This window comes from Amphiura filiformis, chromosome 6, assembly GCF_039555335.1.
Source record: "Amphiura filiformis chromosome 6, Afil_fr2py, whole genome shotgun sequence".
Lineage (NCBI taxonomy): Eukaryota > Metazoa > Echinodermata > Ophiuroidea > Amphilepidida > Amphiuridae > Amphiura > Amphiura filiformis.
The window spans coordinates 20,155,474-20,183,424 of NC_092633.1; the positions used below are offsets into that span (position 1 = coordinate 20,155,474).

The following is a 27,951-nucleotide window of genomic DNA, read 5'->3' on the forward strand; positions in this document are numbered from 1 at the left end:
TAATTTCTGAACAATCACATTACCCTGTAAATAGCTACCCATATAAGTGTACACCATGTTTACATGTAATACATGATCATACAAATCACAATATCCAATCATATTCATAGCTTTGATGATGCTACAAACTACACTGAACTACAAATTCTGAGGTATGAGTACTTCATGATATACTAACAAAGTTGAACACTTCTTTTGGATATCTTGAAATTGATATAGGTACAAGTTCTGACAAATGACTCACCATGCTTAACCAGATTGCACATGTTACAGGCAGTATAGCATCATATATATATTTTCTCCATATTTGCATTTGTTTCCAATAAATACAGCAGAGATGCCACTCAGTTTCACTCAAGAAACCTGAAACTGATGAGAAAAAGCATGTGAATGCAGGCCAAAAAGCCCCCCAAATGGGCTGAAAATAAATAAAAGCACAGAAAGTTGGACTCACAAAAAAACAGAATTCATGTTAAAACCTGAAAAGTGGCATCTCTGATACAGGTTAGACTAGCGCGTCCATACTCCAACATATTCGCTCATGAATGGCAATATAGTGAACATTTAGATTTGTTTTTTTAGATCATGCTTGCTATGCATTACAGGCTGTATCAAAATGATTGGTACCCACCCATCAGTTTTGGTGTTTATCGACAATGCAACTATGGATCCGCTTGAAATGCACAGGATTTATAGTTATTATGACCATATAACATTTATTTAAAAGTAAGGTATAGGTAGCTCCTGTGTTGTATTTTGATGTGGTAGTCTTGTCCATAATCACTGGAAACTGATGAGTACCAATTATTTTGATACAGCCTGTATATGCACAAATCTTTGAAATGCTAAAACTTGGGCTATTCCATTTAAAATCCACACACCTCCTGTGGAAGGTTATGGAAATGGGGAGTATGAATTTCAAATGGAATGAACACATTATCATTAGCAGCTCCATTTGAAACTCACCCCTCCCTCTGTAGAAGATTCAGGTAGAATCTTTCTCAGGTGGTGTATGGAATTTAACTGCCTAATGTGATAATTTCGTGTGAAATTCATACTCAAGATAATTCCAAAATCTTCCGCAGGGGTAGTGTGGATTTTAAATGGAATCGCACATTGTCATTAGATTTCAGGGCTTTTGCGATAAAAGCTGGAGATACATTTTTTTAGGTCCTCATTGTAACAATCCAGTATGACAGATTCACCATAGTGTAATGTAGAGGGATATTTGGAAGATGGACTCTCTAGTCTAACCTCTGGTTCAATACAATGAAGAACAGTCATCCTTCAATGATCTTACTTAAATCTGTTAAACATTATAGTAGATGCTTTGTTTGCATGGATACATAAAGTATTTCTAAAAAACATACCAAATTTCAAAACCATTTCTACTGGATTGATATAGTAAACATCTCTATGTATGTAAACCATCACTCCAAGTCTAAATGCTACTTGCATACCCCACTTTTAACCTATTGAGTTAGGCTCTCAACTGCTCCTAGCCATGTACAACTTCAGTAGATGTACATTCTATCCAAGTTATTATCAAATCATGCTTCACAATCAGTCTATATTTAACTTAACATTTGAAAAATAAACAAATGTCTATGGTGGTGTTTTTTTTGTACTGACTTATTACAATTTCAGATAGCTATTTTGTTCAGGAATTGTGTGAGGGGACCAAGAAATACTAGCATAAAAAAGTTCAATAAAGGTATGTTTTCTATCACAGACATATATATCACACTTTCATCATAGCTATTTTACAATGCAGTTGTTAATGTTTGCACTTACTATGAACAGGAAAAGGTTCAACCAAGACATAAGTATTAAAATTTTAGTAACTTGTGCATGAGATTTTGCTTATTAGATTATTCTCTTTAGTTTATAAATTGTATTTCAGAGCACCATGTTATGAACGAATGCTTTGACAAGTGTAACTGTTAAGATTAAAACATGATCATGTGCAGGGTCTTAGCTAGCAACCTGTCTGCCTGTCATTTTGGACAGGCAGTTTGCTCATGGAACGGGCAAGATTAATGCATTTGACAGATGCTAAATTCTTGTTCAAGTTATGTGAACTCAAAACAAGTCCAGACCAATAAATAAAGGTTAAATCTAATTAGGCTATTGCAATTACTATTTAGAGGTTAATGACTGCGCATCAGTTATTTGGAGGGCATTGTGAAAAATCTGAACAATTTGCCTTTGGAACTGAGGAATATCACGAGGGGAACAGCCCCGAGGGATATTCCGTGAGTTATTAACCTCATTCATAACCGTCACTTTCATCTCTTCACTTTACAAAATAACACACAAGTTTCCTCAAAAATAAAAAAATTTTACGTTTTGCTTTTCCAAAAATCGATCAGGCTAAAACAGGATGACCAATAACAGAAGTGCAAATCACAATTTGTGCAAGATCCACTGTTGAATAATAGTAACCGCGTTCAGAGTGCATTTTGGCAAATAAATAAAAATGATAGGCTTATATTAATGAGGTTATAAATTGAACTTAATGATCTCCTAGAAGGAGCAGAGGTCTTTGTGGACAGGCAGGTTTGGTGAAAGTGACAGGCACTTGTCAAATCCTAGCTAAGACCCTGATTATGTGTTAAGATACCATAGCAATGATAGCATGCTCTGTGCTAGATCTACCTGTATGATCTAAGATAGCCCATGCTGCTCGCTCTATTTGCGCTGTTCGAGGGCGTCACAGTTTGCAAATAGAGCTAGTTCTAAGATATCATGAAAGTAAAGTTTTTTCATATTGCTGGACCTAATAGCTTTTCTAGCTTAAAGCTGGGTGACCTGATTGACAACCTCACCACCTTCTTCACCCATCAAAATGCAGATTTTGTTATCCGATTTGTTTAGGCAGTATAAACAAAAACATGGTATAGTCTGTATGCTTTCCTCAAGAAAGTAATTTTTTAGATATTGTTTTTCAACAATGATGACAAGTATATAGAAGTACACATTTTCAGGAAAGAAATGATGCAGGGAATCCAACTAGCATAACAGATTTCTGCAAAAATGATTTTACTTTACTGCCTCGAGGAAGGCATACAACCTAATAGTTTGGTGGTGTACAACCCCAGAAGTCATGTACTGTTCTATTGGCTACTCTGATACACAGAGGTAGAAAACATCACGTGTTACAATCAGGCCACCTATCTTTAGGAATTGTAAACTAGAATACATATTATCAAACTCAATTCAAGTTCGCACAAGGAGTTCATGACTGTGACATCAAACTTAAATTAATTTATGATATAGTTTACTCCTAAACCAGCTTACTGCTACTTACGAAAAGGCACAAAGAGCTTAATATAATGCACAAATAAAGCTATACAAATAACTAAATACTAAAAGTCTTTCAGAGGTGTTTTCCTCTTGCAAGATGTGATGCAAACTCATACCTATCCCTACATCGTTGCCCACAAATATTGCACTCAAACGGATCACGAAATCCATGACAACCCATGTGGATGGTATACATGACATGATCCAGAAATATTATCAGACAATGGTCGCATTTATAGCTGCTTGTCTGTGGTGGTCCATGTCCATTGCACTTGGCACAAAGCTGCGATGATTCCTCTCCATTGTAGCTGCGTTTCAGATCTCTTCTTGCCAGCGAAGATTCCGAGTCTGCAGATACCATTGATGAGCGTTCTGATTCAGGATGGTCATACCCTTTTGATGGTCGCTTACCTGAACCAGGAGATTTATGTTGGTTTGGCAAGTGATTCGGTTCTTGCTCACTATGCGTGCTTGTAGAATCACTCATATCTTCATGAGCATCATGTGCACCACCACGAACTGAGTTTGTATGAAGAAATGTCGAGCTGCGATTAAGGAAATCCCTGGTTCTGTTCAAATCAATGGTCCTTCCATAGACTTGTTTGGAATGTTCCGGATCTTTGCCCGTGTCTACCGGTGACAGTTGAGATTTGGCAGATGATTGTGTCTCTAATGCAGCTTGGGAATACACAGCAGTGATGGTTGGAGTCAGTGGTGTTGGTTCTGTGATACGTGGTTGCTTAGATAGGCTCAGATCTTCTGTGCTGTGTCCGTACATCTGCATCACACTTGTGAAGGTGCTCTCCAAACCCTATAAAGATAAGATTGAAATCAATACTTGATTGCTTGTTTAGTCCTCATCACTTTTTATTGTGTAACAGCTCACAAATCATATTCTATACAGCCACAGTTCAATTCCATTGGCATCTATTTGTGCACTTATATAATTCATGGTTCTATATATGACTGCATTCATTTTTGAGTAGTGGATGCCAGTGAGACTATAGTGTGTCTTGTTTCAAGTTGAGAGTAACACCATGTTTCATTTCGCAGTGGTAGATTCAAATCCGAGCTAACCTAATCAAACAGGGCATATACACACGTGCAGAAGAGCGACTTGCCCATACGCTGGTGACGCAATGGTGTGAATGGACTGATTCTAAACTGCCACTGTGAAATCTAACATGGCGTTACTTTCAACTTAATGAGACACACTCTACTGAAATTATTGAACCTGCCTGATATGTGCCAAGCCAAAACTGAACATACTTGTTTCTGACCATGATTCTTTTCATTCAGAGAATCAATGGTGAGAAGAAAATGCATTATCGTCTAACAATTGGCTTCACATGTTTCATTAAAATAATACAATGAGAATCTTGGGTTTCTCTACTGGAAGTCAAATTATTTGTACACAAGAGCATTTCACAGGGAGCTATACACACATTACATCAGAGTCCAGTACCTTACTAAGCATGTGTGCCATAATAATTGACTGACTGACTGACCTTCTGCATGCACATTGGGTTTTGTAATGCACCATGCATGGCTGTATTGTAGTTCTACATCATGTTCGGGCACACAGTCGTGATCACCAACAGGCACTGGCTTTAGAAAGAATAACTTACATCTCCTTCAGCTTGGTTGTCTTTGGATTTATCCAAGGTGTCCTCTGCAATACCATTTTCAATAACACCATCAGCAAGTGTTCTTTCCACGATCTCTGGTTCTTCACTTAGTTTCAGTATTTGATCACCCTCTATACAAATGTAAAATATTGATTTAAACAATGATAGAATATGAAAATAAATATGACCCTAGAGTAGAAATTGTTCACAGCGTGACAATTGTCCACATACACTGTGTGATGAATGCCAGCGTATGCGTAACATGGAAGTATATTTTTCTGTGATCTGTTTCTAAAATATTTAGGTGTTTTGGGAAACAAATAAGAGTAACTCCAGCAATCGGTAAACATCTCCCATGGAACAAGTTTGCTTGGCATGTGGTCAAGACAAATAAACATATAGGTGTAAACCTGTCTCCTTTAAGAGTCTCTAAAATTTTTCCCTTGACAACAAAATCTTTTAATTTTGATTTGCATGAATTTAAAGAATAAAGTAAGAAACTCACCAGGATTAAGTCCAGTGATAACATTCTTTCTTTTCCTGGATTCTTTATCTACTTCCTCATGTTCAGTTCCAGCCTCAGGTGACAATGAGTTATCCAAGATTTGCACCCCAGACATGTCTTCAGGTACCACAAGTGCTCCATCATAGTATACTACATCCACATCTTGTATCTCATTCTGCACTGCACCCACCTGTATCAGGTAAATGATATGACAAGATAGTTAGTTATGAGGGCTCACACTGAACTGCTATAAACTTGCACATGAATTCAGGTTGAACTATAATTGACCTTTTCGGTAAATCCCACAATTCCTTGCGGTTAGATGTTGTCATTTGACGCCACGCCAACTTGTAATGAGCATTAATGATGTTCACTGAATGATGTGCACATCGGTGAGGCAAGATCTCGGGTCTTACCGCAAGGAGTTATGGGATTTACCAAAAAAAGGTCAATCAAAATACTTAATTATCAATCACCCGATACCATTCAGTACACAGAGATGCTTGTGTAGCGTGTACAATGCAATGACCATGTGCTATGGGATAAGCATCACTGCTTAAGAACTGCCCAATCACTTATCTTCAAATACGGCCGTCGCTAGGCTAGGTCAAGGGTAGGCTGCGACCTTGTTATTCCACAAAAAAGTGTGTTTGACGCAGAGTACCGTCTCAGTAGGTATGCACACTCTTGATCGAGAATTCAACATTTTGATTATAGTTGCTATGATTCATAACTTGCCTAACAGCATTTCAAACAGCTTGAATGATATTTTGGCTATGATTATTCAAGTTGGTTTACACAATGAGTAAGATTTTACTTCAGACTTTACAAGGCTCATCTTTACAACTACATATTTGAGCAAGATTAGTTGTATTTCTGCATTTAAAGCTCTCCATTGATTGCCAATGGGCAAGTCCCCAATTGCACCTGGGGTATGCCACCTACCAATACACAAATAGAATTTGAAAGGCCCAATGTGCTAAAACTCCAATTTGTTTTTGTCTCTGGGGTTAGCACTAGTACATGTAATAGGTCCAGGGTTGTAGCTATGCTGGTGGGCGCCGGCCATGGCAAGAAAACAATGTTTTTTAACAAATGATTTTTTTCATCGTGGGTGATACCCCAACAACCTATTCCACAATCACTCATATTCACTAGAAAGATTGTGCTCCGAGACTGTGCTCTAATTCATGAATTAAATAGTAAAATGTGACGTGCCATGTCAAAAGGACACACTTTTAGGCAGGTTATCAATTTTGAGGTTTTTTAAAAATATAGAGATATTTTGCTCCACAACACCGTTTTCCCCAATGAAATCGGACATTCCTAAGCGAAGATATTGAGTTCGTAAGTTATGGTATTACAAAATTGGAAATTGAGATATTGGCCTTTAAAAATATTATTGACAATGTTGAGAATAGGAATTACCTTGAAAAATGTCTCAAAAATACAAGATGCCAGTTATATTCCAGTCTGAAAATATCAGACAATATTTTAAACATTAATAACATCACAAATTCACGACGAACCCAAAAAATCACCCCGTGGCAGATTTTTGGCTATTTCTCCATTTTCGATCCTGCCCAAAAAGTGTCTCCTTTTGAGATGGCACGTCACAAATTAGCTAGCACTTAGGAGAGTGCCAAATTGACTAATTCAGCATAGATTCTGCGCTCCCTTTGCGTGCATTTCAACATGACTATAACCATTATGATGTATCGTTTCCCCCGGGCCACAATCTCTTGCTTCATCAATGTTTAATAAAAAAACCATAAAACCACCTGACAGACGACTCTACTTGAAAGGTCTGCCAGCCCATAGAACAGGTTTTTTTTTCGCCTTACTGACCTGTTTCCTGAAAGCACACTTCTTCAGATGCTCCCTGAGTGTAACTCTCTGCTTGTAGGCTGACCCACACCATATGCAAATATGATTGCGATTGTGTTTATGTGTCTGTAGATGGGATACCAAAGCATCTCGTCTGCGAGCTCGATACGAGCATAATGGACACCTGTGTGGGCGCTCATCTGAGTGTGTTTTGACGTGACGGGTAAGATTTCCACGTTGTGAGAATGCAAATCCGCAGATGTGACATTTGTGAGGTCGGTCCCCTGGAAGAAATGGAGAGAGAGCACCTGAAAATAAAATGCAATACTACTGATGTCTAGGTGACCAGATAAAATGAGTCATAGCACTTAGCAGGAATAGTTCTAGCCATGCATGCTATGAGTAGCAAAATGAATAAGAAGAGCCAAAGTACAAAAAGTTAGTTCTACGAAAATGTTTTGCCATATTTTTCAATAAAAGCTGTGGATAAAATACTTTTTGTTTGTTTGAATATGTTTTACTTGCCTATGTTGAGGTAATCACTTTCATGTATTGGTTTATTTATCTAGATTGTTACATCCAGCAAAAGGAGTATAAAATCATGGCATAAACTCAGTCATGGGACCAACCTGTGAAGTTTCACTGGGTCTCTTTCATTTCCACCAATTAACAAACACATCAAGTCTAACTACGTAGAAATTTTCGGCTTCCAACCTCTTTTTTACAAAATCCAAGAGTCAAGGGTGCCCAAAGTAGTAAGATTACCTTAATTATATTCACAAAATACCCATCTCTGCTTCAGAATGACCATAAGAAAATAATATTTTGAAAATGGGAATTCTTTTGTCGGAAATATTATTCAACATAGTACAGCATTTAGTATTTAATGTTTAAATACCAAGCCTTATCATTCCCCTTTCATAAAAACTTGTGCTCAATATGATATTTGATTGAATATGTATTGGAAAACTAATGGAAAATAGTACCACTGTTACTTTTTAGCAAACCTGACTCGCTATGTTTTCAGAACAGCACATTCTATTAGTTCAAAGTAAAATATCCATGTACTAACTACATGCCCCCAACTGCTTATCACATTTTTGTGTGACTTACTGATTTTCCCAGAAAAAGTGAAAGTGAGATGTTGCTCAATCCCGGGACCAAATATCCCAACTTATATCTAACACAAGCTAAGTATCATCTCCAATGTACTGTGTGGCTGAATTGCTGTTGTGTGCAACAATACTGCATATGTGTGACTAAGGCTTCTCGGCAGATGCAAATTCATCATAAGATTAAGACAGCTATTGAGATTCTGCAGATTTACATGGATTTATGAGCATCTGCTGTAAACCTCCATGTTCAGTGTTAGGTGGTTGCAGTCATAACCTTGTGGTTTTACACACATTTTGCAAAAAAATATGGTTTTTAAATATTTTTTTTAGTAAAAAAAACTATGTGCTACACAGAATTATTTCTTTTTAGAATTTTTTTTTAGCCCAGTTTTTCTTTTTTTTGCTGGTAGGCATCCATATAAAAGCCTGTAAATATGGCTTTTTGGCCTAAAAATTCATCAAGACTGCTGAAAATCTGATAACATTCTAAACATTTCCTTTCACACAAAAATTGATGATCGCTATTTTTATTAGTGAAAATCAGTGGCATCAGAAAAAGGTAAAAACATTCCATTCAGACTTACCCACATGCATACGCATATGCTGATGAAGTAAGTGAGCACTGTTGCTAGTAAAATCACACTGATTACAAGTAAATAACGGCAAATTGCTCAAACCAAGGGACACCTCCCCTCTATCGCCATTGGTAAGTTCCACACTATTGGTAGGAGAGCTAGGCTGTTCCCTGCTATTCTCCCTCAACCTGGCATCATCCACTTCTCTGCTAGGGGAGGTACATTTTGATGGATGAGTATCATCAGTTGACACATCTTCCATCCTCAAGTCTATTCCCTTATCTCCGCTGTTGTCACTTTGTTCCATGGTGTGTGAGTCAGGCGGAGTTGGAGGTGTAGCATGTTCTGGTTTGGGACTGTACTTGTGGTCTCCATTATGAATCTTCTCCACAACGACAGATGCATTGCTGTACTGGCTGTCACTGTCCATAGTCCAGAAGTCTTGTGGATGAGAAAGGATTATACTCTGGAACAAAAAGGAAAAAAAACCCACACAATCACATTTTGCTTCATGTCAATTAATCGCATTATCAAACTTATCAAAAAAAATTGTTGCTTCAAAATGTACACTGCACCTTAGAGAACCAATACATTCATTATATCATCACTTAAAAAAAATGCTTGTATTTTATAACCATGGCTCAGCAGCAAATGATTCATCTTCTGTAGGGTCAAACAAATGATGTTTCTAACAAGGATTGAACCCACAACCTGACAAAATCATGATCTAAACCAATTAGTCAATCACAACCTAACTTTTATATTTATGCAATAATGATCTGCATATTTTTAATTTCTAATTTAAATTGGGTGAATCCTTCAGTTTTCCGACACTGTTCTTCCGTAAGGAAAAGGGCAGAATGTATGAACAGTCAAGTGTTACTCAGATTGGAACTGGCTATGAGGTCTTTGTCATCTGCTGCATCAGCCTCACAATTCAATTAATGCAGAAATGGAGAGAGCAGATGATTGTCAATGGTTTTCCCTCCACCAGGGATTGAACCAAGACCCAAGGGTGCTGTTGCACTTGGGAAAACCTTAGACACTGTGCCACACTCCTGTCTGACAAAATCACATCAGAACATTTTGAGTCAAGCTACATAAAAAAAAGGAAAAACAGAAACACCAAAATACCATCACCAGCTAAAATTTTCTGATGTAAAATATAAGTTACATTCCACTTGTAGAAGTTCAATCTGAAAAGAGACTAATTCAATAACGAATAGAGACTTACAATCCAAGGCTTGTTAGTACACAGCAAATGTGACTCCTGTGGTAATTCCCTTGTACACTTGTAAGCATTGAGAGCTTCTGTAATCCTTCGACAAATCCCTTCAATGAACTACAAGCCTCTGGCGGGATGCAACCAAATTTTATACAAAACTGCTACTACATCATCGCACAATGCACATGTTTTTGAATTAACCCTTAACGAGTGGTTATGTGCCAAATTCGGCAGGTTTGACATTGCCCACACTGATGTAATGATATCACATTTTGTGCTAAAAATCGACATAATATGATAAGCTAGCCTTCATTTCACAGACTGCATCCAAATAACTGCATGTATATCACATTCTTATGCTAGTGGTTCTTCTGCCAACATGTTCTTTGTAAGTTTAGTCGGCAAGGAGTTAATCACCACACAGCCCTGGGAATACCAAGATTATTTTCTCCAGGAAAGACCATGCCAAGAAACATCCCCTCTCTCCCACCTTAAACGACTGTGACATGCAGGAAGGAGTTTAAATCTCCAGGAAAACTCCTTAAATCCACAGGAAATTTAACCAATTTGTCACATTTTCCCCTTTGCTTTTCCCTAAGCGAATACCTGGACACATATCAATTTGTGCACTACTCCAAAAATACACACTCCAGGTAAATGAACACATGTTTACAGGGGATCTTGCACTTTGTGCAACCTATTTTTACACAATTAACTTTTCCCTATTAAGTTATTACTATAGAGTTTCTTTCACTTGCACTTTTGGCTGGTTTACAGAGATTCGTACAGGCAAGCAGCAAATCTGATAGTGGTTACTATTTGGTACCTATATTTCCAGTTAGGAAGCTTGTTCAAATCTGTATCAATCTCCACAGGAATGTATATAATCATACATGAATTAGATGTAATGTACAGATACAGAAAACCTAATGAGTGATTGAAACTTTATTTGGATACAAGATTATCTTATTAAGTGCAAAAGTTTCTTGATGTTCTGAACCTGATCAGATGTTGTCTGTTTTAGTAATAATCGGAGAGAAAAACAACAAAATCGGTCTTCATAATTTAAAACACATTCTGTTGTAGCTCAGATGCTTTTCATTACAGCATTGTGTAAGTGCTTGTCCCCATTAAGTGCATGGAAATTATAAGAAGGAATGGTATTCAAATATAGAGGGCTTAAAACCAGGACCGTAAATGTCCACATTTACAAGGGCCCCTCCCTTGTAAATGTGGACAGAGTGCCCCACTGACAAAAATGAAAGAGAAAATTGGGAAGGTAAAGGAAATGAAAAGGGGCACGAATCCCACTTTCCACCAAAATTCACTCCGATCAGGGGCCAAAATAGTGTAAAATACAACATTGTCCCAATAAAGCCTGTTTTACCATGATCATGGGCCAAATTGTGTAAAATACAAAAAATCTGCACGCTACATGGCAACATTACCCCAATAAAACCTTTTTTGAAAGCTCGAAAGACTACACTGTACAATCTCTCTAAAAAAACAGACTATATCCCATTAATAATACCGAGTCAAAATAATGCAATCAGGATTTTTTTGTCTTTGCCCCCGAATTTTTAATTTTTCCCACTAACCAAGAAAGCTGGCTATATGCCCCTGTCCATGCTACAAGTAAACTTCTCATCTATTAGTTACTTGGCATCCTATTAGTTACTTGGCATCAGTGTCTTTTTGAGGTTTGGTTTGGCCATCATTTTTTAATTGTCCATCAGAATTTGATTTTACATTATAATATTAACCAGGCTTTAGAGGTTCAAAGAGTTCACAAATGTGTGGTGCTATGGCATTCATTTATGAATTTGACCTACTTCAGAGTAAAATAAACTGCTACAACAGCTAAACAATCTGTCAAAGACATTCCAGGACTAAATTTTCCTTCAAAAACTATGGGTGTGTGGCAAGCTAAGACACTGCTGTGGATCAAGCATAAAATATCATATTTATCTATATTGTTTGTTTCCAATCACAATACTCCCACAATTTCAATTCCGTAGAGCTTCCAACTCAACTTGATTACATCAGACAGATTATGAAGCAACCAGGACAAATACAACTAATGAATTACACTCATCTCAAAGTGTCAACTGATGGCTGCTATTCCTATCTGGGTTAATAATACAGGCGTGTAATCTGTTCATTATAGCCAACGCTGGTTTCCACTTCACTACGTGGTAAACAGGATACAATAGGGTTGCCTGTGTGGAGGATATGAATGCCACAGACTAGCTGTAATAGAATGAAACTAATTGAGGAAGCAATCAATGTGACAATTATGTGAACAATTTATATTATTTGAGCCTTATTGTTTTTTGAGGAGTCAATGTCACTAACACTTATAGTATATTGTACATGCAAGTGTCAAAATTCATCCTAGGCCAGCATACCACTGGTGAGGGCGGCAACAAGATTTCCCTCAAGGGATATGGTGGTTTGTGGTGGTGAGCAGTGAAAGTGTATACATATGGATAACTTGTAGGCTAACTTTCAAACTGATCTTTAATCACCTGACCTTAATACAATACCGGATATATCATCACCTTCTTTATCAGAGCGACAAAAAAAAAAAATCCAGGATCTAATGTTACTTTTATCCCACACCCTTCAAATTATATCTAGGCTTATCCATGCAGTTTCTGGTTTGTGGTAATCACAAAAGACCACCTTCAAATGTTAAATTATGAAAACCATCATCTCCACCTGAAAAAGTTTATGTATTATGATACAAGGGTTTCATATACATGTATGGAGCAATTATAGCAAAAAATGCTTTACCATGATGGTAATGCAAGTCTGCATTTTAACGGCCACTGACATCTTAATCCATTGGTACAATTTCCTCACAGACTTTACAACTGGGCCTAAGGAAATCTAGATTGTCTTACAAGATTAAATATTGCAAGCTATGGAAATCAAATGCTCTAATCTAATATTTTAATATTAAACTATAACCAATAAAATAAAAATCTCAAAAATGGGACTTTATTTACTGTCTATTTGATTTGAATTATTTTCTGACTTGAAATACACCTGATATATAATTTCATGTGAAGCTATTCTTGTATTATTATGTCAATTCGCCTTTGCACAGATCCGCCATCATACTACCAAAACGAGGTTCTCCCTGCAAACATGTGCCCAAAAAGTGCATTTTTGTTTCTCTCGCTTTTTAAGCAATGCCAGTACGCTGCAATTAAAGCACATGTTTAACAGGCGTACGCACACGCAACACACACTTTGCAAGTAGAAACTTGTTTTGAAATGATTGTCCGATCGGCGATTTGCAATACAAAATGGAGATGTTTTGTTCTCAAGCAGAGGAGATATCTTACACTTCCCATATTGCATTTCTTCCCTATACTGATTTGCTACATCAGTGGGTTGATAGTGATAAAAATACCTCAATTAACAGAGCTCATCCAGGTCTTGCAATTGAGGTACTTCTATAATCAAATTAAGTAATTCTTGGCCAAACTGGAACACTGTGAACGCTAGTGGCTCCGCGATAAACACACGCGAATATAGCGTGGTACAGAAGAAAGTATACACGCGCCTTACACTGCGTACACGCTTAGTACACTACATGGACGCAACGCGCATGTTCCAGTTCGGCCAAGAATTACTTAATTTGATTATAGTCACTATTGACCAATGTTGCACAGAATAGCAAATCAGTGAAGAGAAGAAATGCATTATGGGAAATGCAAGATATCTCCTCTGGGTGTGTGTGGTATACAGTTACCTGGGTAAAGTCTGCCATAATTGCTTAATTTCAGTGATCTTTGGTAATATCAAGGTGTATGTTGCATGTTGTACTGATCCATCATAGGGAGGTAGTTATATCAAAGTACTTCTTGGGTTCCATTCCTGCATAAAAAACAAAAACAAAAACAAAACAGAACAGTTATGTACCATAGGCCTATTCTGTTATTCAAATTTCCTTTATCAAATTAAGCGTACTGCTAGCCGTCCAGCACGTATTATTTTGCACAAGGTCCAATGCACACGCTGTCAAAGGAACCTTGGAAAATATTATACATATTAATTTCTAATGTAGCACAACACTTGCCATGAAATGCATGCATTGTCTCTATATCCATATGTCAATTCACCGAAGGATTTCTCAGGTTTCATTGTACATTTTACACTTTGTACAAATTAAATACCTAGCGCCATTGATTTGTAACACTAGTTTTTTAAATCGTTAAAGGCACCATACATTTTCTTAACAAATAACCCAGCAAATAAATGTTCTTAACACACATGCTATAAACAAGTTTTGGTTTTATTCAAAATGTTCTGCTTTAAAAACTTTTTTATGAAAAACAGCTACATTTTAAAAATGTTGTCAAATTGTTATTGTAAAATATTTTTTGGCAAACAAACCTTTTTGCAAAATATTTTGTCAACTCTTTAATAATACGAGGGTCATTCATTTTTGCAATGTTATTAAAACACAGCTACAAGTGATACTTGTAAATACAGCAATGATACAAGTGAAACTTAAAACAGACAAATAAAATGCAACATTGATATAATATGTGTGCTTACTTTTTTTAACATAGCCTATTTACTTATGAAATTAACAAAACACAATGATCACCCCATTTTAAGATAATAAAACAAAGAAAATAAAAAGGAATTGCTACCACATTTATCACATAAAATCAGTACCTTGCATCCAACATCAATGCACAAAATCATTTTTTCCATCGATATGGTCAAAATAAAATAGATGATGAACAGTCTATGAACCATTGATGACTGATATTACTCTTGCATCCCTTCTTGGTCTCCACTGTAGTGTTACAGTTTTAATTTGTTTCCATCCAAGTCTTAAGATCCTATACCTTAAAATCTTCATAAGACTAATCTTCTAAATTCAGTGTCAAATACTACCAGTACTCAATGTCACCTACATGTACGAAAGTGTCATAACTCGTATTCCAACGTCCATCTCTGCACACACAGGGTTTGAAACCTAGCAAATTATCAGTATTGTTGTGATGCATTAGCCGTCAGTGAGCAGGTGTGACTGCCTTCCGACATACCCTGTTAGAAGAATAAATTGCATTTCCTATTCCTGGAGGTTGGTTGGAAATCTGAACCAAGGTCAAACAATCCTATGTACTATCATGTACTCAGAAATTGAATGGACATTTTTTTCTTTATTTATTTTATGATTTTTCTGAACACATTTTATGTTAGTGTGGGAAGAAAATGTTAGTTGATAGACATATAAAGGAGGATTCTGTGATACTAGCATCCTCTTTTTATGACATTTTTTCAGTAGATATCCAAGAAAAAAACTTTTCCCAAAAATTTCAGGTGATTCCAATTTTGCATTTGCGAGTTATGCATGATTATGTGTATTACATACACTGCTCCATAGGCCAGTGTTGTAATTTTGTTCTGGTATACCAGAACGAAATTCATATATGACAATTTTTTTGCTAAACGAATTAATCTGCAAGAAATTTTTGGTACATAAACATTATGTAGCCAGAGGTTTCCAGTGGTATAAAAATCTCAACTTTTTTTGAGAAAAGTGGGGGGATGAGGCTGTGGATGTGAAATGTCCTTTAATTCAGGGCGTCATTATGGTCCAGTTCTAGGGACATTTTACTGATAAGGTCAAACTGTCCTATATTGTATACACATAAATATTTTTTTTTATATTTTCACACAGGTGTTTTCTGTTTTTTCTTACCACAAGATTAAAAATTATTTAAATTAAAAAAACACATTATTTGTTTTCAGTCTAAAACCCTTCGTATTCTCAACCTATTAAAAGCAAAACTAGGTTAACCATGACTAAAAAATACTAGAAAATACTAGAAAACATGAGTCAGACTTTTAATTAGCATCTCTGTCAACACCAACAAACTTTAAGGTATAAGCATTACAAAGTAACATATCAAAAGTCAAAGTCACTTAACATTGAAGTAACATATCAAAAGTCAAAAGTTACTCAATATTAACATATCTATGCAAAAACACTAGAGGTCTTTGCCCACCAAAGGAAAGCGCATCTACTGGGGACTTAAAAGACAAAATGATCATCACATTTTGTGGAAATGGAATCATCCGTACTAGATCACCATACAAATCTTTGAGTTATAACGAGTCAGGAAACTGCTTGAAGATTGGGTATCACTGCCTCTATTCCCAGACTGTATGTATACTCTGGAGGCATAGATGACTTATGGTGCATCAATATCCTCTTAATTTTCTCTTGTCCACACAGGGCCGCCCCTTCCTAAGCAGCACCGAGGGACTACTATATCCACACCTCCTCACATATTGGAACTGATGCACTATAAAGATAACATTCTAGGCCACCTATTTCACCTCCCTTGGAAAGCATTCAAAGCAAGGTACTGGCGATATCAGTGCGGGCCAAAGTTCCCCCGTTTTGAGTGATTTGTGACGGTAGAGGATGTAGACCCTCATCTGTGCAGATTAGAAATGGTGGGATTAGTTGGATTTCCATGGGGAAAGTCAATCTGACCTCATGTCCTGTTAGTGTGGGGGTGCTCACAGAACACACAAAAATATCTTTTGGTTGCTCATGATACGTGGCTGAGTAACATAGCCTTAAAGGCACTCAATTTTTCACTCTGCACCAAACCAAGAATTGTACAATGGCTGTGGGCCAGTGTCAGCTTCAATTAAGTGAATATGAAATGTGCAGATAATTACAGGATGCTAAATCTCATTTATGTGGTTACCAATTAGTTTCCTTTGGTGAAAAACAGGAATTTCATCTGCTTTGAACTCATGTAAACACAACACAAAAAGAATGTCCACACTTCGAGGGGTCATAATTTTTGATACGGTTGAATAAATACAGACACAGTAAAATTGACTGTTCAAAATCGTCCAGAATTGACATTACGCAAATTGGTGCAATATAAAATGTTGCAACATCTGTTAGTACTGAGTAAAAGGATACACTCTAATAATTACCAGCCACACACTATGCCCTACAATTTGGAAAGATCACAGTCTGTGCTGAATTTTACTGATCACCTATGACACACACACTGACCATGCTGACTGGGATTTAGTGTACTCATTTCATCCAACAGGGGTGTGAGAGGCCACAGACCAAAAATGAGGAAAATCACTAAAAAACGCCGAAAAACAGCATAAAATCAGGGTAAAAACATCAAATATGGGCTGAAAATAAAAGAAAACACATACATTTTGCCAAACAAAAATGAGGAAATCAGCTGAAAAGAGGGACTCTCTCACACCCCTGATCCAAGTGGAACATCTGAGGCTGAATCATTTTCACATAATCTTTTTGAATTTGCAACTTTTGAAATTGCACCAAACCGGTAAAAACCAAAAAGATTTCGATTTTTTTTGACATAAATGAGATATTAATGTGTAGTCAAACAAAATTCTTCACAATTTTACTGCATTTAATCAATCCTATCAATAATTATGACCCTGCAAAGTGTAGACTTTCTTTTTTGTACCTATTGTACTTGTCAGTTGAAGGTCTTGGTTTAAGTTCTGTAGTTTGAAAGATTCAAAATCCAAACAGGAATGAGAGTCATTACAGTATTTGTACAGGATATTGCTTTGTGGAATGAAGCAAATCTAATCAGAGGTACATTATCAAAAGCAATTTACATTTTGCATAGCAGAAATATGCCAGAGAATTGAAAAAGCTGGGACAAGTTGATACCATCAACAATTTGCTATCGAACTGGAGGAAATGCTAGACAAGTTCTTGTGGATAGAAAAAAAAACACCCTTGGAATGCAATATTTGCTAAAGGTGAAAAACTTGCAGAGAAGACTCAAATACTTGCTAGTACAGTTTTAACATGCATACTGTGAAAAACATGGCCTGGTATCCCAATCCCAGTTTGGGTATCATAAGAGTTGGACATCAAGGCCAGTCGAGTGCAGATCTGTCGGAACATGCTTTTCAATACGGAATAAATGCTAACCTCATTGTGACATCATCCAAGCAGCAAAGTTCATTTCCCATTGAAAAAGCGTTATCCAACGGATCTGCAGTCGACCATTCTGGTTAATGGTTCTCAATGATTTTTGATCAAATAAAATCTTGATGAAAACCAAAGGAACAAGGTGATGGCCCTGCAAGAAAAGGGTGCTGGAATACATAAGGAACAAACCATAAGTCCTATGAAAGTAACTAGTTTTGTTAGGTAGCAAAGAAGGGGTTATAAATGTTAGCTTTGTTTCACCTGTGCTCTAAAAACACTTCTGATTTTGTTACAGACTGGGAGAGAGGGGGATGGGAGTGGGTACATTGTATGTTAAAAGGACATAATCAATCTTTTGGTTTTCTCCCTAAAGCCTTGAATGCTGGGTTTGAAAGATTGCCAGCTAAAAAGAACTCAAAACGGTGTTATGCAAGTAACCATGGAATCGCCTAGTTTGATCACAGAAATAGTTCAAGGGCATGAATTTCCAGCAAGCTGTATTGACTGGCGTCACTGGGCTAACCGGGTAGGGGAGACTCCCATCCTACTTGTATGTAGTTACCAGGAAATTAAACAAACTTGTAGTACCCAACTAATAGTATAATGACTCTATTTACTAGGGTTACCATATGCCAGCGGTTCCCAAACACTTGTAAGTTACCCAATTTTTGCCTTATTTATTTGTCGTGACCCACAAACTATTATCAGGGAAGTCCTATTATAGTGGTACGCATACCCGCAGATATCCAGGGGTGAAGTTTGAGTTGTCCAGCTTATGTAACTTACTAGTACAGGCTGAGGCAAAATGTAGTACACTCTTGTTTGTAGTGCTTTTGTACAAAATCTGTAATCCACTGTGAATGACAACAATATCATTGGAAAGAGTAGAGTCTGAATGTGTAAATTAAAAAAAGAAAATACGAAACATGAGTTATACTCGTTAATTTTGTTAGCCAAATCCAAAATTTATTACCGTACTCAGGGGCTGTGCAATAATTATGAGTCATAGGGGAGCGTAAAATTGAGGGGGCAAGCAATTTTTGGCAAGCTGAGAGGAGGGGCAAGTGATTTTTGGCACACATTCATGAGGCAACTTTTAAATAAAAGGCTTAGGAAAACAGTACGGAAATGCTTAAATATGCAAATTTTCCTGCTCGCATGTTCGCTACATGTATTTAGACCATTTAAGGTTTGTAAATTGGGATCCCAAAATTTAGCATAAGGGGGGGGCAAAGAATTTTGAGCAGGCCGAGAGGGGGGGAAGCAATTTTGGTGGGCCAAGAGGGGGACAAGCAATTTTGGCGAGCCATTTGAAATTTTACCCCCGGTTGAGTTGAGTGAGTGTTTGCTTTTCTTTCTGATTCTAGGGTGCTGTCATTTTCTTTGGAAGGGGGTGGATCATGAATATACTGGGGGGGTCATAGAATTTTTAGACCAAAAATAGGGGGGGTTATAATTTTTTTACACCAAAATTAAGGGGGTTATAGAATTATATTATAGAATTGAAAAAGCTGGGACAAATTGATACCATCAACAATTTGCTAATAAACTAGAGGCTATGTAGACAAGTTGTTGTGGATAGAAAAAAAAACACCCACTGCAATATTTGATGAAGGCGAGAACTTGCCGAGATGACACAAATATTTGCTTTTGGCAAAACATCCAATTCTTTGATCATGAGAGGATGTACCTTCTGCGTACTGTTGCATAATAGCGTACTTTTCTTAGAACAACACGATCGCGCGACCAAAGACTGTGATTGGTCAAACTCAAAAGATGTGCTTGCCCCGCAAGCGTGTGTCTTTGCGTAGTACGCTCGACTCAAATATCTATGCGTACCGGTACCCAAGTTGGCTCTCATGATCCATAAAAATTTTTGCCTATAGTACAGTTTAACATGTATGCCCAGTATCCCAATCCTAGTATGAGTATCATACAATGTAGGAGTGGGACATCCATAGTTGGCAGTTTCGTGGCTTCTCAATAATTAGTGATCAACTAACTCTTGAAATCTTGATGAAAACCAAACGAACAAGGTGATGGCCCTGCAAGAAAAAGATGCTGGAATTCCAGGAAAGGGGACAAACCAAAAGACTGATGCAATGTCCGTCCTTCCATCTTTCCATCCCTCCGGATTCTTTATCTCGTGAATGGATGGGCGGATTGACTTCAGATTTTAAGGATAGGTGGGTGAGTGGGTCGATCTATCGTGGTCAAAAACTCTGGCTACTTTTTTTTGGGTGATGTTCAAGGTCATACTGAGGTCAAAGGTCATTTGAGGTCAACCAGTCTGTAAATTAAATTTTGGTCTCATATGAACAGTTTAAATCCTATTGCAACCATACTTGGGTCATAGCTGCACTATGGGAAGTTGTGGATGCCAATCTAGTACTATGTACATACACGATTATACGTACAGTACATTAATTCCAATGACCTTAGGCAATTTGAAACACAAGTTAAATACGTTTAGCATCACAACTTATATAATGTTGGCACCGCTGCTCGCCATTATCACTTTTTGCCGACTATGTATTGCGTCAAAATTCTTCTTTAGTTTTTTCCAGGCCTACAAGTATTCCTAATGGCGTACCTGAAGATTTGCTTCTTTTTCCGCTGCCACCATGTTATAGTTGATTTTAAATAATAATCATCAAACAATGACAGTTAAAATAGACAAATCAAACGACAACGATTTACATAAACAATATTCAGCCTTTTATTTTCATGCAGGGTCTTAGGCAGGATTTGAAGGTTTGAATGTGTAAATTCAAAAAACTGGGTGTGTAAATTTAGGATTTGTGTACAAAGTCAGAATTGTAGGCTGAGGCTGATCGGTTTAGAGTTAGCATTGGTCTGAAAAATTAAATTTCTAATATTGATATTGAAACATACCTCACAGTTTGGGTCAATACTAATTCTCGCTATTCACAATAAGGCGCGCCAGCGGTTTGCGATGTAATCGTGATGTATCATGGGAAAAGGTCGACATCCAAGTCCGCGCAATACGAATATTACCATGCTATTACATAGGAACATGTGACAATATTTTTTAGTTTGTCAAAATAAAGGTGTTACACGCGCGAATCGATACTCAATAATACTTAATAATGTGATTTGAAATGTGCACAATTAATTTTTTCTCTATCGATTTGCGTGTAATACCGCTATATTGACAAACTAAAAAATATTGTCACATGTTCCTATGTAATAGCATGGTAATATTCAGATTATGCTGGACTTGATGTCGACCTTTTCCGTGATACATCACGATTACATCGCAAACTGCTGGCGGCGCCTTTATTGTGAATAGCGAGAATTGGAAGTTGGAAAAAAAAAAAAAAAAATTGAAAATGCATTCAGTATTCTGGAACATCCCAATATTGCCGAAGGGGTGTAAGTAATATGTGTCATGGACAGACATGGCTAATTCAAATTCAAAAAGCAACATTTTCAAGTTAATGTTACATTTTCAAGATTGGTGCTGTTATATAGCTAGATATTTATAAAATAGGATAAACATTTTATAAAATGTTGGTGGGAAATAATACAGGCGCTATCACTTAGTAACAGCATGTCCGTCCATGATGAAAAACATGTTTGAAAGTGTTTTAACTATTTGCTAACACAGGGTAGAAAAATAAAAACATGCTGAAGTATCAATCACATACATGCCATTTCCCATGCAGGAATGATATTTAACAAAGGTACCATTAATTAAGATAAATCTTCAATTTAAAATTTGTCACGGACGGACAAAATAAGTGTCACGGACGGACATTTTAATTTCAGGGGGGTCTATTTTAAAGGTGACCAATCTCTTGATGATGCTCAATCTTTGCAAAGCAACACAAATTAAATACCGTATTTAAAGCAAAAGGTGCCTTCAGTTCACTTTCATTGTTATTTTATTCACTAGTACTGAAAATGGTACTTTGTGTCAGGAATATTGGTCCCCAGCCATTTTGGGACAATTTCAGGGGGATGTACAATCTCTTGATGCTCAATCTTTACAAAGCTACTAACATTAACCAGTTAAACATATAAAGCAACAGATGCCTTTAGTACTTTCATTGTTGCTTGATTCACTATTGAAAATGATATGTTACTCTATGAGGACTGTAGACTGTCCCACAGTCTCGGTGCGGTCCGGCCTGGATAATGTAACGATACATAATTACATAATAGCCTACCAAAATATGCCATAGTCCTTCACCCCCCCCCCCCCCCCATTCTAAATACACAGCCCAAAACCAATTCCTCTCTCTGCACAAATTAGCTCAAATTGATGCCACTACACTGATCACACCTCCTATATATTGAACGCTAAAATTCAGTGACCGCTCCCCACGCCGAGACTGTTCCGAAGTGTTAGAGATTTCACTTCCAAATATTCGCTCAACGAAGCCCGGTGATTCTGATGTCAATTACGTAAAGCCCCGCCCAGTTTCAATTCAAATATGGTAGCACAAAGCTATGCCGCGGGATATGACGCAAGATCGGATGGGACACTTGTCAACAAATGAGAGGTATTGAGCTCAAGTGGAACGCGCCTGATAGACCCATGGTACGCCGCAATAATAAAAGGCAACCACTCGACTCGGACTTGGGGGCCTATTGTCCATATTATGCGTATATTATCGCTAGGCGGTTTGCAAATGTTTGCACATTATTTAGCTAGGGAAGTTTTTCAAATATCCCGCGCTGCCAAGCTGCGTTCATTGGTCGGATACAATATCGTGGTTTAGTCGCTTACACAAACGTTAATGTAGTGAAAACATGGACGTGGTATATAGAAAGATTGCGTGACTCCAAATCCGTAAAAGTGAACTCCCAGCATTTTGTGGGAACTGGAAGTCAAATTGCTTACAGACTGGGAGGGTCCATGTATTGGGTTGATTTTTAATGCTATGTAATCTACATTACCAGTCGTTCTCCATGGACCCGAGGGAGGGTCTATGAGGACTGTGAATTATAAATAACCTTCAATATTGGTACACAGTCATTTTGGGGCAATTTCGGGTGGGGGGGTCTATTTTAAAGATGACCAATCACTTGATGCTCAGTTTTTGCAAAGTAACTAACATTAACTGTTTGAATATATATAACCAAAAGATGCCTATTTACTGTTGATTATTCAGGGCTGTTAGATATGGTACTTAGTGGAGTGAACTTTTTACAAAGACTTCGGCCATATGGAGCAAGTTTAGGGGGGTCTATCTGAAGAATTAAGGGTCCCTTGTTGATCAATTCTTGAGGACAAATTTAAACACATATGGTCAGCACAAATATAGTAAAACCAAGTTTAGAGTTCTTTTGATGTTTATAAGCTGTCAAATATATAGGACATTGTACTAAAATTTGTAATGAAATGTCCGTCCGTGACAAAAATTCTGTCCGTCTGTAACAAAAATGGATATTTGTTGTCATTATTGCAAGATAATTTTTCCATGGCAATGTGCAGTTACTGGAGCTGCTTCAACTAAGGGGTGGTCGTGCGTCTTGAAAAAAAGGTGGTGATGTTACATTTTCCCAAATTTGACTCAAAGTAAATGATGATATCTCTGCCAAGCAAGTTAAGTTATTGTCATGCTTGTGGTCTCATTGTATTGCTAAATAAAATGCACTTTCAACCCTGTAAAAAGAATTCCGTTAGCCTTTTTAATACTGACACTGCATGTGCTTCATAGAATTCAGAATCTAGGCAGGGTGGCGAAGGTGGGGGATGTGGAGGTGGGGGATGTGGTACACACAAACTCTATGGGATTGATATTTTTAGTGCATAATCTGCTTCTGTAAAGGCTGTAAATTGGATTTTGACTCTACTTACTTGTAAAAAAATCTAACATACTTTGGGATACCCTGTATTCCGAGATTACCAAATAGCTGTGATTTTGGTTTCTTCCAAAGTCAATGGGCTCTCTCTATCCTCTAACCAAATGAATGTTGTTTACTTTGAGTTTATTACTGCAAGTTGGTAATAAGCAATTCATTAAGTAACCCATTTTTATCCGAATCTTTTTTATTCTGGCACCCTGTATAACTTGAAGGTCACCCTGTATAATAAGTTGACATATGCATATTTGAATTGCTTAAATGCCTTGAAAAAAAAAAAATGTATACTTTTGCTAGTTTAGGGTTGATAATTGCTGAGATTTTAGAAACTCGATTTGTGTAAAAATTCATGATATTTGTGATGTAACACTAAGGGTGGCGAGTTCAGGACACATGACCAGGTATTTATAAATGACAATTTTAAAAGTTGCTCCTCTGGTTAGCATTTGTGTCTGTCTGTGACACCCATAAGTGTCCGTCTGTGACAAAATTTGTCACATTCTCCTGGAAAGTATTGGTACCATAAGTATTGATTAGTTTAGATAGAAATGACAAGAGTACGGTACTATCTCGTCCGTCTGTGACGCAAACATTTCTTTCATTCTATTTTTAGTAACAAATCATACCTGCCATTTAAAACATTTTTCAATAGGCTAATGATACCGGTACTCTTCATCATCAAAAAAAAACAATGAAACAAATGTCAGCAGTTGTTTTTTACTAGGCTGTTTTTCTATCAATTTTGAAAATGTCCGTCCGTGATTAAACCGATCAGCCTCAGCCTAGTCTTGCCAGCAAGACATCAGTCTTTATCATAAACATAATGACATTCTATGGACCTGACTCTAAACGTCCCAATGATAAATGAAGATACTGAGTTACAGTTACTGGAACTAAGAGTATTTAGGCCATGTGGGCAAAAACTTGGTGTGTTACAAATTTGGGTGTGGATTGTAAAACACTCCCTACATACACGGCTGGCTGCCTAACATAACATGCTAAAGCCCTTGTTTTCATGTCTCATCGCTCTCATTTCATATCTCAGAATTTTTCTCTATAGTTTTATTTAGGGAGCACGGTGGCCTAGCGGAACGGGCACTGACTCATGATCGAAAGGTTGCGGGTTCGAGCCCCGGCGACGTCATCGTGTTGTGCCCTTGAGTAAGGCACTTTATCTCGATTACTCCTCACCACCCAGGTGTTTAAATGGGTACCGCATTCTTAAATGCTGGGAAGGTAACAGACTCGCTGTAGAGGAGGTGTAGCGATCCCCCTATAGCAACATTACATGGAGGAGTCTGGCCCAATCGCCAATGAAAGAGAGATGGGCACTCCGCTCACTGTTTATACAGGATCGCCTCCTTTACCTTTACCTTTACCTTAAATCGACATTGCGGTCGGACAATTGAAGAGGCTGGACTATATTTTATGCCCTCATAATATTCAAGAGTGAATTCCAATAAAAAAAACTAAAATCGCGATGTCGCGAGAACCTGCGGACAAGCCGGACATAGCGCGACATTTGAGCGTATATTGCAATTAATCGCGCATGACAGCAGTAAACCTTTGACAAGCTGAAACACACTTGTGTCCGAGGCGATCTGCTACCGGGATCTGCTGTTGCCGACTGCAAATTTATGAATGAACTTTGCGCTGTACACATTGTTTAATTATGACTATGCAACATCCCGGTATATAGCTAAAATAATAATTTCTCGATCATGAGAGCTCAATAGGCACGCAATGACAATTGCGTCAGCGTACAACGCCTACCACACACACTCTGCATTTCCTGTGCGTGCACAATCGATCGCGCTATTGTGGCATTCCACTAAACTTGCAACATTACGCAGTGCACGCAGGTCACAGTACATTCATACTCTCATGATCGAGAAATTATTATAGCTATAGTATGCGCCGTCAAAGGCTTACTGCAAAATATATTTATTATAATAATTATATAATATGCAACAAAAAAATCAACATACCGTAAACCAGAGAAGATGTAATAAAGAGGAGGGTCAACGGAATTATATCCTTGAGATAATCCCGTAGGTAATCCTGTCGCATCTATTCATAGTCCTTTATTCTCAAGTAGTTAGACATCCACTTGAAATATCCTATGATGTTATGTGTGTGACCGCCCATGGTTGACCAATTTTCACTTCAGAATTGAACATATTTCCAATGTTTCTATAGAGAATTTGTTAAAAAGTATGAAACGCGTGTGTTAAGGACCTGCTGCTTGGATGGGATACCACATGTGGATAATACAAGAAAGAAATCGAGTGCTGTAAAATTTCTCCCCAAATCCACCGTTTTTTGTAAATATATAAATTTCTAAAGAAGAAATTTTTAGGATTTTTTAGAGAGGTGATGATTGTTGATCATTTCTATTTTATTATTTTATGTATTTTCCTGTCATTTCCTGCCAACCTAATAAAGATATTCTGATAATTGTTAACATTCTTTATCATAAATAATAGAGTCTGAAAGTGGCAACAAGTAGCAAAAATTATGATTTGCCATGGAACTTCAGTCATATTTTATCTGAAATCTGACAAGATGACAGGGTCTGCATGCACGGTGTGTATGGCATGATGACATGCACACACTGACCTATCCCTAAAAGCAGTCAGCTGCAACTTGTGTATCACACCCATCCCGGGTTCAAACCCTATTGTGGTATTCTATTGTAAAGCAGCTAAATAGGGTGATGCATCATTTACTTTGAGTGAGCGGTCTCACACATATTTTGTTTGAGGATAGCTTGATCAACCTCCTCTTTATTACATCTTCTCTGCGTAAACGCATGAACGTAATAAATTAAAATTATTTTGCTGATCAATGTCGATCATTTAAAGTGTATTTTGGTCAATCATAGTAATGCTATTCTAATTTAATTATATTGATTTAAAGGGGCATTTCGTGATCCACAGCCTCATCCCCCACTTTTCTCAAAAAAGTTGAGATTTTTATATCGCTGGAATACTCTGGCTACATAATGTTTATGTACAAAATATTTCTTGCAGATTAATTCGCTTAGCAAAGATATCGCTGAAATTTGAATTTCGCTCTGGTGCACCAGAACGAAATTACAACGTATTGTCTATGGAGCAGTGTAATACACATAATCATGCATAACTCGCAAACGCAAAATCGGAATCAACTGAAATTTTGGGAATATGCTTTTTCGTGGATATGTACTGAAAAATGTCATAAAAAGAGGATGCTAGGATCACGAAATACTCCTTTAATTGTTACTACCTAAATGTATTGAAATTTATTTATACCAATGACTCTTGTTTACATTTAACTTTATTACTTTGTTGATCTATTAGTGTATTAGTATCACTTGTATATTGATGTTGATGATTGATGAAAATAAAATAAGAATGAATGAATTCAACAATCAACTCAAGACAAACTCAGAAAGTCTACAGACGTGCAACTTGTAGTTGTAGTCCGATATATATGAGACAAAAGCTATAATTTATTTAAGTCTACAGAAAGCTCACCTTGTTTAGTACTTGTGATGTGATGCTGGGTACGTTTTCACCACTACATGCCTATTAAATTGATGTTTCAAAACATAAACAACGCATGTAAGTAAACAAATGGGAACAGCTGATGTATTTTTTACAGCAATTATTGTTTCTAGTTCTAAGATCATGTAAAGATTTTAAAAATACCCAATTCTCTTGAAATATTGAAATTCTTTTCATAAACAAAGTTTTTATGATAATATGGCTTACACCAAAGTGGCCAATATTGAATTATTATGAATTTTACTGAAGAAATTAGCATATAATTTAGGGATTGGAATTTTTACTCTAATTCGCAAACAGGTACCTCTTATCCTCGTACAATATTACTACATTCTTATTTTTATTTTCTGTGATAAAAAAATTAGAACTTGACATATTTTCGCATATAATTATTGAAGAT

At 37.0% G+C, this 27,951-nt stretch overlaps 1 protein-coding gene across 3 annotated transcripts; it reads right to left on the bottom strand.

The window, feature by feature from the left end:
- Positions 1-27,636, bottom strand: LOC140155128 (uncharacterized). 3 transcript variants are annotated; one of them, XM_072177839.1, is made up of 8 exons: positions 27,522-27,636; positions 25,992-26,196; positions 13,945-14,069; positions 8,966-9,422; positions 7,288-7,574; positions 5,440-5,629; positions 4,935-5,065; positions 1-4,117 (listed from the first exon to the last, which is right to left on the bottom strand). In XM_072177839.1, exons 3-8 carry the CDS (start codon positions 13,960-13,962, stop codon positions 3,380-3,382), a joined length of 1,821 nt encoding a protein of 606 aa, XP_072033940.1. In that variant the 5' UTR covers positions 13,963-14,069; positions 25,992-26,196; positions 27,522-27,636; the 3' UTR covers positions 1-3,379. The 3 variants fall into 3 exon arrangements, with proteins under 3 accessions (XP_072033940.1, XP_072033941.1, XP_072033939.1); XM_072177840.1 differs by lacking the exon at positions 25,992-26,196 and having other exon boundaries at positions 7,288-7,550; XM_072177838.1 differs by lacking the exon at positions 25,992-26,196.
- Positions 27,637-27,951: the final 315 nt, after the last annotated feature.

Excerpts from the sequence above, each read along its gene's own strand:
- LOC140155128 (XM_072177838.1), bottom strand. Across the intron at positions 7,575-8,965 it reads GCATATGCGTATGCATGTGG|GTGCTCTCTCTCCATTTCTT; the intron begins GTAAGTCTGAAT and ends TTTTATTTTCAG. Across the intron at positions 4,118-4,934 it reads ACAACCAAGCTGAAGGAGAT|GGTTTGGAGAGCACCTTCAC; the intron begins GTAAGTTATTCT and ends TTATCTTTATAG.